Here is a 12,769-nt window from a genome sequence, read left to right as displayed (position 1 = left end):
GATCATAGATATAAATGTAGATCTTAAAACTGTAGCCCTTGTTGAAGGAAACATAGGAGAAAGTGTTAGTGTTACTGGAATAGACCGTAATTTCTTGGGAATGATGATCTGTAAAAGAAAAAATTGGTAAATTGGACTTTGTCAAAATCAAGAAATTTTGTTCTTTGGAAGATACTTGTTAAAAAGGTAGATGAAAAGACAATCTACAGATGGGGAGAAAATACTTGCAAATTATATACCTGATAAAGGACTTGTATTCAGCATATGTAAAGAACTTGCCAAACTCAACAGTAAGTAAACAAACGTCTAATGAAACAATGGGCAACAGACTTGAAGAGACTCTTCACCAAAGAAGATACAGATGGGTGGCAGATAAGTTCATGAAGATGTTCATGTTATTTTTTATTGATTTAGGGAAATGCAAATTTAAACAGTAAAGAGATACCACTATATACCTGTTAGAATGGCTGAAACTGAAAAGACTCCTCGTACCATATTTTGGTTAAAACAAAGGTTTTGTTTGTTCCTGTGTCTCTTGTGCTTGGAACACTGCCTTCTAAATAAGGGCTTTGAAAGAACACTTCTTTCCCATTTTCCAAAGCACTGAGTGATAAGTGCATGTGATAGATTGAATTTATACTTAGCATAATTTTGTCTTTAACTCTTGATTTTGTAAGTATTACAGGTATTATTTTGAAAATCATTTTTATTTTTTTTATTTTTATTTTTTTTGAAAATCATTTTTAAATTTGAATGTTTTACCTATAAAAGGTGTAAGATGTTTGGCCAAACATAATCCCAAAGATAGACTTAGTCTCCTTTTCCTAAATCTATTTATTATCATTTTAGTAGCTCTTTATTGTGGTTTTGTAAGAGTACAGAATGTGCCAAAAGGTGATATGAACTTGTCTGCCTTTCTTAACATTTTCCTTCCCACTTAGAATTGCTTACTTAACCTTCTATGATATAGTGATTTTTAAACATCCCAGGAGTTAGCTCTGCCACTGGCAGACTCTGCAACCTTGGCTAAGTTATATAACCAACCTATGCCTCTGTCTTGTTGGGGGATTCCTGTGAGGAATACACAAGTTCGTATAAGACTGGTAAATCATTCGGAATAGTGCTTGGCACAGAAGGACTCAAGAAGTGCTAATTATTACTTTTAGTGTTTTTATTAGGCTTAAATTAAATATTTATTTGTTTGTTTTTATTAACATATAATGTATTATTTGCACCAGGGGTACAGGTCTGTGGATCATCAGCCTTACATAATCCACAGCACTCACCATAGCACATACGCTCCCCAATGTCTATAACCCAGCCATCCTATCCCACCCCTCAACAACCCTCAGTTTGTTTTCTGAGATTGAGTCTCTTATGGTTTGTCTCCCTCCCCTATCCCATCTTGTTTCATTTTCTCCTTCTCTCCCACCCATGATGCCCCTGCCCTGCCTCTCAAATTCCTCATATCAGGGAGATCATATAATTGTCTATCTCTGATTGACCTGTTTTGCTTGGGCTTAAATTAAATAATATGGTGCATGTAAAATGTCTAGTAGACTATCTGGCATTTATTAAGTGCTCAATAAATGCTAGTGGCGCTACTTTAAATACTCAGATGCCGGTGTATCTAAAGAGACTCTGTCTTGGATCTCTGCATTTGGCATATCTTTAGTGAATTTGTTTTAAGGCATGGAGAAAAATATTTCTAGTTTCTACATCGGTTTTTCCTAATAGGTACAAGCTACAAAGTTACAGAAATTTGGATGTGTAATTATTTTCTCATTTGTAAGTTTAGGTGATTTGTTAGGCCACTGTCTTCAAGTTTATGTTTATTTTTATTATTAAAAAGTATAGCTCTTTGACTAACATCATAATTTAGCATAGTAATTTTTTTTTGAGAAGGCCTGTCTCTAATCTTCTTATTCTTTTTTTTGCTACCTCCTTATAGGCTTGTGGAATCTTGCTTCTCTCTTTTCCAACCTTTGTTTATTTGTGTTGATGCCCTTTGCCTTTTTCTTTCTGGAATCAGAAGGTTTTGCTGGCCTGAAAAAGGTAAGTGAATCATATTTTGTAATTAAATTTGTCAAAAGAAGTATATGTCATTCATGTTGAACTAGTAAAAACAGGCTTGAACAACCATTTGAAATATAAAAAGTTTAATTAGTAATAATGACATCTTATTAATATTAATCATGTTGACAATAATATTAATAATATTGCATATTGAATGATTTTGTTCCGTAGGGAGGAAGTCATCTTTTGACCTTTGAAGGTTTTTATTAAACTTGGAGTATTTGTAGAGAATAAAGCTGATAAGATAGCCGTTCTTCCTTTTGTAGGCTCTCTTGCATTTAGTGTAAAGTATGACATGAAATTCTCAAAATATTAAACCATATTTTGATGTAGAAGTTATTTTATATCTTGTATTTTCGGGAGAGTAGCATATTATAAAATCAAACATGCCCTGTAGCTAGTCAGATTCTCAAGGTACTGTGAGTTACTGATCTTAGTGAATGTGAGAGGTTAAAAGTGAGCATAACAGGAGACTTTGCAAGAGCATCTTAAACAATCAGTCCAGACTGTATCAGTGGTAATAACTTCATCTGTCTTTGAAAATGACATTTTAAAGTGAAACAAATGATGTTCCTGTTTATGGCTTGTGGGGGTCTTTGCTATAACCATATAGCAAATGGTTAACCATATAACCATATGGAATATAATACAAAGATTTAAGTAGTTAATACTTGTTGGCAAAAATGAGTTCTGAGTTACAGTTTACTTATGACACATTACACCTTTTTAGTTGCTAGTTCTATTTGTATTGTGCCATGTGAAGTGCAGGTGTGCCTGTGCGTCTTACTGTTGAACAGTACTCTAATGCCAGCTCAATACATTTGGCAAGGGAAGCTGTAAACTGAATTTTTATGACTTTTTATTTCATATAACTTTTTGTAGCAATGAAATTGTTTAAGTTTAGTCTCACATTTTGACAAGTCTTCTGATTTTAAACCTTAAGTACAGTACTTTTTAGATCCTTTTGTTGAAGGATGCCAGGAAAGAGTCACTGATTGGTGATAGGGTATTGTTTTAGCGGATGTACCTTCTTGCTTTCTAGATATTACTCCATGCTTGAATAGTTTGAGCCTGAAAATTCAGAGTTGATGTCATATATAATAAATGTCCTGAGATCAGAATGGTTGGTTGTATTTGGTAGTCAGACCTGACGTTGAGAAAACTGGCTTTGATATACTGGAATTGTTTTTTTATCATGGTATATCTGAATTATTTAAGTCATCTGTATAATGTGAAAGAATTGTGTAGTTTCAGTTTAAAAAGCTCCTTGTTTAAGACTTCTTGAAGAAATTATAGGAGTTTTGCTGAATGGGATGTAGTGCAGACCTTCCTTTTATAAGGAGAAAACTGAGGTCCAAATATATTAGATGTTAGTAAGTTGTCTAAGGGCCACATATGTACGATTCCAGAACTGGTACCAAAACCTTGTGGTTTTAACCATCCCAGAGTGGTTGATCTTCACATGTCAACACTGTGGAGTTTATTGAGGCTGCCCAAGTGGATGAGGTGGCCAAGGACAAATGGGGCTGGAACAGAAAAGAGGACTACTCTGTGACTGGCCGGCAGAGGAAGGAAGCAAAGGAGGCTGCTGAGCAGGTCCTGTGAGAAAGCAGGGAAGCAAAGGAGTGTGGTTTTGTGGAAGCCAGAAGACAGGGTTTCTGGAAGAATGGGATGTAAAATATTGTGTTAAAGAGGGCTGGAAAGAATGAACACCAAGAAGTGACAGCATAGGAGACACTTGAGAAAGTGATTTCTGTATAATTTTAGAGCCAAAGCTTTTGATGGATATTCATTCATTCAACAGAGTTTTACGAAGCACCTACTAGGAAGTAATTATGGTACTATTGGACCTTGCTGGGACAGAAATGAAAAGCCAGGGCTCCTGCCTTGCAGAGATAGAAGGAGAAAGAGTTGCAATCAAATGGGATGTGGTGTGATGAACTTCTTTGCAGCCCGCTGTGATGGGAGGCACTGGAAGGAGTAAAGTCTTGATTTGCATAGGAAATTGGGGAGGCTTCACAGGAGGGGTCCGCCTGCACTTGAGCTAAGACTTGAAGGAATGAATAGGCTTTTGCTGGAGCGTGGCGTTCCAGGCTTGAGCAAAGGCATGGATTCTGCCTGGATTGAGGGAATGGCTGGCACTTAGTTATAGAACAGAGAATTGGTCAGAGATCAGGGTTCATGGAATCTTGTTGGGGTCACATCTGGGACGCCTTGAATACTTTGGATTTTGTGGTATAGATAACAGGGAGTTGGCAAAAGATTTTTGAAAAAGATTTTTGCAACTACTGTTTTATTTAAGTATAGAGATAAATACACATGTCGGAGTTTAAACGTATGTCACTAAGGGAAGGAGTACACGCACCAGACAATGTGAAACGCTGTTTTGTAGAGATAGCACCGTACTGAATCAATCACACACCTACTCCCGTTAAACAGAGTGTTGCAACATATGTCACCAACGTTGCTATGTTGATGTTTGCTTTAAATATGCACATTGTTCTTTCGTCCTATCTCCACCTTGTGTGTAATCTTACCAAGTACAAAAACAATTGGTAAAGCTCAGTGTTAGCTGTATTTTCATATTTGAAAGTAGTATACGTGCCTCTACCTAATTTATACTCTTTATAAAATTCTAGTTTTTAGTTAAATAGGTTATTTTTTAAAAAAACAGTTTGTAATGTGCACAGACTCTTTGTCTCCAAATTGGTTTCCTCCCTTGTTGTGACCTAACCAACTAGAAGAGGGTCTTGACTACATTTACTGGAACGGAATTACCATCTCTAGAATAAAAAAAAAACCTGACAGAAACCCCAGTGATATGTCACTGTTCTCTTGTTCCCCCTTGGAGACTAAGGTCCAAGGGGAGAAGCAGCTTGAGGAGGGACACAAGAAGGTAATTGAAGATATTTCACACCTACAATTGTACAACATTCTTTCCTCTCAGGTTTTTTTTTTTTTTTTACATCTAGTCTGTCCATACAAACTTTAAACAATATTCTTTACTAAGCACATCTTTGACTATGTTGGTCTCCTCTGAATCCCTCAAGATCACCAGCTCCATTTCATGATCGCAGAGGGGACGGATGTGTTCGAGGCATAGTCAGCTTGGCCAGTCCAGGTGGTTCCCCAGCTCAGCCAAGGATTGAAAGGAGGGCAAGGAGACAGCTGGGGATAGTTGGTTACCACTCGTCTGACTTGTCACTTGTCACTGGACAGTGATTGGGAGTTGTAGGAACCAAATGAAAGAACTTGGTCTTTAAAGCTTTCAGAGGAGGGAAGGGAAAATGGGGCTGTAGCCTGGAGGCAGAAGAGGCAGAATGATTCTGCTCTTTGTGCACAGAGGAGAAGGGGCCTGTGGCAGAGAGATGGGAGGGTAAGGGTGCTAAGGTGAGAAAATTTGCCCTTTGAGTCTCATGGCCTGGGCTAGTTTTTTCATCTGGACCTCATGTTCTCTTTCTGTAAAATGGGTATAGTAATGATTGTTACCTTACTGTATTATTTAAAGGATTAAATGAGAGGACAATATTCATGTAAAAGACGTAGCCCAGGATATGTTAGCTATTAGTGCCATCATTCTAGAGCTTACTGCATTTCGCCAGTAAATGTTCTATGGGATCACCAGAAAGCAACTGAATACAGTACAGTCAGTTCTTAATTATTCACATATTATTTTGGGCTATTTTAAGGTTACAAATTGTTTTTCCCATTTTGAAATGGCATGGACTAAAGCAAAATCACACCTGCTTGAAGATAAGGTGCATTCTAGACCCTGTTAGAATTGTTTGGAAAGCTTTAAGATTAAAGTAATCATGACATATAATTGTAAAAATTCACGTTTTTCAGTTTTAAAATCAATTATTTGAAAGCTGCAAGAGTTATTAACGTTACATGGCTAAGTCTTTTTTTTTTTTTTTAAAGATTTTACATGGTTAAGTCTTAATGTGTAAAGTATATATTTAAGCCTTTCATTGTTTTCCTAATATATGATCCTAGGAGTTGACTTGTGCAGATTTTACATGTTTGTTAAGATCTATAGTTCTTTACACAATATTGTAGACTGGACCCCAGACTTTAATTGTTGCCTCATTGAAGTGAATGCATCACAGTCATTGACGTGTTTTACATAGCTGGCTAGCAAGAGTGTATTCCTTTGTGTATATCCTTTTTTTTTTTTTAATTATTATTATTTTTAAAATTTATTTTCAGCGTAACAGTATTCATTGTTTTTGCACCACACCCAGTGCTCCATGCAATCCATGCCCTCCCCAATACCCACCACCTGGTTCCCCCAACCTCCCACCCCCCCGCCCCTTCAAAACCCTCAGGTTGTCTTTCGGAGTCCACAGTCTCTCATGGTTCACCTCCCCTCCCAATTTCCCTCAGCTCCCTTCTCCTCTCCATCTCCCCTTGTCCTCCATGCTATTTGTTATGCTCCACAAATCAGTGTATGTCCTTTAAAGCTCTTTGCTCATTGGCTTTGGACGTAGCTAGTTCCGAAGGGCTGTTGAAGCGGGCTTAGGAAACGCTTCTCACCGGTAGGTTCAGCGCGACGATTTGCCTAACGACAAACTTGAAGTATGGTCAAGTCAAATTTCTTTTCCTTCCTTTGACCACCCTCCTGGTGCTGTTTTACTGTGTCTAAGTCTGGTGGAGTCCCTGAATGGCCTGTGGCTCCACCGTACTCCCATTGATTCCCCTGGGCGATCGATTTTAAAACGGCCCCTTGCATATTGTGCCGAGACGCGGAAATTGGCCACTAGCCATGGGCGGATGCAGAGCTTGAATTGAAAATCAAATTAAGCAGAATTCTCTACTTAGTTTTTAATTAAACCACTATGTTAATTCAAACAGGACATTTTAGGCCTGGGGGGGGGTGGCCACGTCCTTTTAAGGGCCTTAAACAAGCCTTTCTTCTCTCTCCTTACCATGGTGCATGTTTCTATTTTATTAGGACCATCTCCTCACTATTCCCATTCTTTATATTCTTAAGGGTAGGGGAATAGAAATGGTTTTGATAAAGCAAGACATTTTTTAAGTAAGAACTGAACTTAGAACTCTTATTGTTAGCACTTAAATATTTAGCAAATTTATATTATTTTGTAGTCACCTCTATGTATTGCGTCCAGCATTGTATATGTTCATGTGTGTTTAAACCCGATCCCATGCTTGCATCTTAATGTTTGTTTCAGTTCTGATAAAAAGGTTATATCTGCTGGGTGTTGTGTTTTGTGGTGGAGATGCTTTCTCCTCTTTTTTTTTTCTCGGTCACTCAGAGTACCAGGGTATCGGGGTACCAGGGTATCGGGGCCGACAGCATTGCTGTTCCTGTCACACCTCGAATCAGCTGTGTGGTTTTCTCTTCCCATTCTGCCTCAGAGAGACCTAGATTATGTGGGATGATGTCAGAAGATGTTTGCTGATTGCTTCGTAAACTCTGAAAATCTAACCTCTGGCCAGAGGTGAAGTAGGAGTTAGGAATATATTTATTTCATATTATATTTTAACATCTTACTTTGAGTTCAGATGTTATGAGGCAGAAATTCAACAATTTAATGAAAGCGAAAAAATATAATCAATGGCAGATTAATTCATAAAGCAAAGATGTTTCTGGGAGTAATTTTATATTGTGCTTCATCTTAATGCCTATCTTTGATTTGAAGTCTTGGCATAAAATTTAACATAAGCGACAGCAACATCCTGACCAATTATCCAAGCTATCCAGACATCCCCAAATGTCCAGAACATAGCACACGGTCTGTAGGATTAAGAGGTTAACTCCTATAACTTCAAACGAAGTGCTTGATAATAAAAGCAAAAAGTACAGAATTTGAGGTAACTTCCTTTCTTAATTAATTAGACTGACCAGGTGGAAGCGAAGAGCCCGGTGCTGGTGCTGGGAAGGCCTATAAAGCTGAGCACTGTGACAGCACAATGGAGGAGGAACAGAGATTGTTTTAATATGTTTCTATCCTGTGTCACAGTGTGAAATTGTCCTGGTTTATGTCCCTTTTGGCAAACTTACATAAAAGTGACCTTGTACTGTATTTTATGACCAGACGACTTTTTCCCCCCAGTGGCTAATTTGTATCAGGCCTGCATCTGAAAGAGACACAGAAATGAGTAGGAAGTCCAGCTTGGTCTCAGGGAGCTTTCATTGCATTCTTTCATTATTTTTGCTCGTTTTTGCCACTGATCATCCATAAATTGTTGGACATGAGTGAATAAGGAAGTGCTGCTTAGTGTTAGCGGCACATGCGCGTATTTGGCCTGGTTTTTGTGGGTGAGAGGAAATCACATACAAGAAGGAAAACTCCTGCTGGGAGACTTGCAAGGAAATTTACCTTGGGTGCGTTTTGATCTTGGTGTTTTATTACAGAAAATGGAGTCATATCTCACTAACTATTGCTATGTGTTAATTTGATTTTCCCAACACCTTCAAGAAAAAAAAAATCATTCGTCAATTTATTAATAGAATTCCTCTGCCCTCCCCCTCTTGGGAGCCTTCCTTGTTTTCCATAGAAACAACATGGATAAAGATGATTATTTTTAAAACATTTGATTCTGGCAGTGTTGATCTGCTCAGGGTTCTTTTCAGAATTTGTCAATCTACTGTAAAAGGCGTGATTGTAGTGATTCATTGAAGCTTGCCATGTGAGAGCTTAGAGAAAGATGTATAAAAGTATTACTTTGAGGAAAAGAAAACATTTGTTTCATGTAAAATTATTTGAGTTTATAAAGATTTTGAATTAAAAATCATTTAGTTCATGATATGATCTTAATTTTGTCGCTGGTTTTAGTACAGTTGCATATTAGAGGGAACTAAATTATAATTTCAGTAACAGTAACTGTTACTGTTAAATAGCAGCCGTGTTTCTAAAAGATACCACCGGTACCCGCGTACTTCGAGATGGTAGGGGTGTTGAATTGGACCGTTGTATAGCACTTCCATTTTCCTGTCCATCTATCAAAAAATGAGAGATTTCTCTCCTAACGCTAAATGTTCTCTTTCTTTGCATAATAGTATAGTGGATAGACTGTGAGCTTTGGCATTTAGACTGTCTGACTTAAATCCTGACTCTTCTCCTTACTAATGCAGGGCTACAGGCATGTGTCTCAGTGTCCGTGTCTGTAAAATGGGCTGCTGGTACTCCCTGCCGGGTTGCCCAGGGTCTTGTTGGTCTCACCTACCAGGAGCTGCCACTTGTGAGTAGGTGCTTAAATGTATGGGCTACGTGGCGGTTGATAATGAAATGTCAGGAAGATTTGTGTAGGATCATTTTTTACCTGCGATAGCAAAGCTACATATAAGAAATCATGGTGGAGTCGACATAATCAGCTTTATTTATTTCCTTTTTGGAATAGGAACTGCTTTATATTGTAACAGTGTAAGTCGTAAAAAACATAGGTATTGTGTTTAATAGGTAACTAAACTTCAAACTTTATTTTATATGATGATTAAATTAATAACTAAAGTCTCACAATTTGGGGCTTTTTTTTTTAAATGAGGAAGATTTTAATATGGAGGGAATAAAAAATAATCAGGTTCAGATTTTAAAGTAATTAAACTCTTAATTAAATTGGCCCTACTATGCCCAACATTCATGAAACAACTTTATGGAAATAATCATTGTCAATTAGAGTCTCTTTTCCAAAACTTTTCTTGAGGGGAACTTGAAAACTACCCTTGGTTGGAATAAGCTTTATTTGAAAGTAAAATTGATGTCTAATTTCATGCTGACTAGAGAGCTGCTTACCTGGTTACGGCACGTTATGGCACATGCTCACAGGTCCACAGCGCGGCTGGAGTTTGGACTATTAAAATCTTCTGTTTGGTATTTAAACGTATTTATTTGTCTATAAAATAATTTATTCAGCATTATGCAATGTTAATCTTATGATCTCTATGAAATATTTCCCAGTATATAGTTGAAACTTGGTATATTACTTTACCAACCCATTTATTTGGCCCGTTTGTTCGAGAAGTAAATGTTGCATAATCAGATAAAGGCAATTGGATTGTTTGATGGTTTTGACATTAGGAAATACTTGAGGTTGTGATATACCTACTTTGCTTTAAAACTGAAGTTATTAGCAGTTATAGTACTTAAAAATTTATTGGTTTGCACAGCTGGTAAGCAAAGTAAGTTCTTATCTAGAAAGGCAAGTTCTTACTGTTTTGGAATAATTGAATTTTAAAGCACTGAATTGTCAGAAATATATATGTGTGTGTGTACATATATGTGTGTGTACATATATGTGTGTACACATGTGCGTGTGTACATATATGTGTGTGTACATATGTGTGTACATATATATGTGTGTGTACATATATGTGTGTGTATATACACACATATACACACACATATATACACACATATACACACATATACACACACATATACACACACATACACACACATATACACACATATACACACACATATACACACACATATATACAAACACACATACGTACATACATATATTCTTTTTATTCTTTATTTTTTTACTTATTCTTTTTATTCTTATACATATATATGTATATGTATATATATACATATATATTCTATTCTTTTTTTTACTTATTATTCTTTTCGTTCTTAATCTAAAAATAAGATTAGTAGGCAAAAACTGAAAAAATAAGGCTATATCAACAGAAGAAAAAGTTAGAATTAAGTACCGAAATGACTAATTCATAGAAAACATTTCCTATTATCTTTTTTAGAACACAAAGAAGAAATTTGAAGTTGTTTAGAATGCTGGATTTAACTACTTGTATACTTTCATATTTTAGTTGGGATTACTTGATATTTAATGTTTCTCTTTACACATTAATTAATGAATATTAATTTTTATTATAAGTAGTTGATTTTTAAAACACATGGGAAGGACTTAAAATTTTTTTAAAGCTTTTTTGAGTTATCAAAAAGATTTTTCTGATCTTTTGATGATTTTTGTTTTCTTCTTAAGTGCCAGAATTGAATTATACTTCTGATTTTTTTAGAAGAGATATAATAAAGTACCTTACATTGTAATAAGAACCTAGTGCATTAGATAACTTAAAAACTATGAGTAATTTCTGAATAAGTGTTCTGAATGTTCCACTCTTCTTTTTGGCATTACCTTAGTTCAGGCTTCATCATTTTTTACTTGGATTATATAAACCATTGTCCTGCTGTCTTTTCTGTCTTTTCTGCTTCCAGTTTCCTTCCTGTACAGTGTAACCTCTACGCTGTCTTCCAGCATTGTTTTCTTAATGATACCGTGTAACTCACCTCCATAAAATCTTTTGATAGTTTTTAACTGACAACAAAATGAAGCCTAACATCTGTAACATTGTATCTACAACTCTGGAGATTTGGCTCACATCTGTCCTATAGGCCAATTTTTCAGGAGGCTCCCCTGTTCCCCAAGCTATTTCCCACTGAGCTCCTCGTCTTGTGCAGCCCTTTCTAGGTGCTTTCATGGCCTCCTGTCTCCATGTGCGGTTCTGCCCAGAAGCCCTCATCTCACTTCCTGGTGGACTCTGTCTGCAAGTGCTACCTCCGGGAGCTCCTTAAGTCTTTCCAGTGGGGCTCCTTTGTGGTGAGCTGCTTCCTCCTCCTGCAGTAGGGATTATAATTCTGTTGTGATTGTTTGTAGGTGTGTCTTTTTCACTTATTTACCATGGTCTTCCCAAATATATATACTTAGCCTGTTGCAGACAAAGTTTTTATAGAGGAAAAATGAAGTCCCATTGATTTGTCAGAGGAAGGATCTAAAAATGCATCAATGCTCCCATTTCTGGAGGGGCTGGTTATAGGTTTCTGCAGGTTATCATGCAGGCATGTTATTTTTAGAATCATGTTAGAACCACAACACAAAAGAAGACATGAGAGTTTGCATTGTTTTGGTACAGTTTAGGCTTTTAGTCCAGAACCTCCAGGTTAAATTAGAATGAGGCTCTTCATTAATGGAGTGAGTCTTTACAGAATCTTTACCATCCTTGGCTTGGTTTACAAAACCCGATCTCCCCACCCTTATTCTTGTTCTTTAGCTGGCAGTTGGGAAGGAGCCCCCCCAGTCACCACCGTGTTTGCCTCTTAGGTGAGACTGGTGGTTCCCGGTCTCTTGCTGTGCTGAAGCCTGACTGCAGCCTGCTTGGCGGGATGTTGACCCCCTGCCCCCGGGGGTGAGCGTCTTCCTTTTCCCGGCCGTGCCCTTCAGGGGCCATGTGTTCAGCGGCTGAGCTTTCCTCTGCCCATAGTGCTCCATTCCCAGCTTCCTTCTTGGCCCGGCCCGTCAGTGCAGGACTAGCATGTCTCCTGGGTTGCAGTGTTTCAGAAGCAGGAAGACAGGTGTTGGTGTTTACTCGCATTGTGACAGAAATTGATGAAAAGTCAAAGTAAACCTTGAAAATAGTGTTAATACTGTTAACCTAATATCTTATGTGCCACATCTCATTCTTACATAGAATAGGCGCTCTCATCTTCTTTCCCTGCTGCCAGATATTACTGAAGGTTCATGCTTGCTTTGTGTTTTATTGTTTTTAAACTGCTTTCGTGTATTTCATTTGATCTGTTAAATATCTTGAGAAGTTACCAAGGCAAATTTTATTGCATGTTACTTTTTCTTTTTTTTTAAGATTTTATTTATTTATTTGACAGACAGACATCACAAGTAGTCAGAGAGGCAGGCAGAGGGGGGGGGG

General features: G+C 37.3%; 1 protein-coding gene across 4 annotated transcripts in view; it reads left to right on the top strand.

Moving 5' to 3' along the window:
• LOC111154465 (limb development membrane protein 1) overlaps window positions 1-12,769 on the top strand; it is a 154,483-nt gene that overhangs the window by 64,949 nt on the left and 76,765 nt on the right. For 2 of the 4 annotated variants that reach the window (XM_022514073.1, XM_022514074.1), the window contains exon 5: window positions 1,952-2,055. The exons of 1 other annotated variant lie outside the window; for it this stretch is intronic. In XM_022514073.1, the coding sequence (XP_022369781.1) occupies window positions 1,952-2,055 (104 nt within the window). Of the gene's footprint in view, window positions 1-1,951; window positions 2,056-4,927; window positions 4,973-12,769 lie in introns of all 4 variants that reach the window. One more of the 4 variants, XM_022514072.1, reaches the window with a different exon arrangement.

This window comes from Enhydra lutris, unplaced genomic scaffold, assembly GCF_002288905.1.
Source record: "Enhydra lutris kenyoni isolate GAN:26980312 unplaced genomic scaffold, ASM228890v2 scaffoldscaffold37, whole genome shotgun sequence".
NCBI classification, from domain to species: Eukaryota; Metazoa; Chordata; class Mammalia; order Carnivora; family Mustelidae; genus Enhydra; species Enhydra lutris.
The sequence above is the reverse complement of the archived record's forward strand: the minus strand, read 5'-3'. Positions and strand labels throughout refer to the sequence as shown.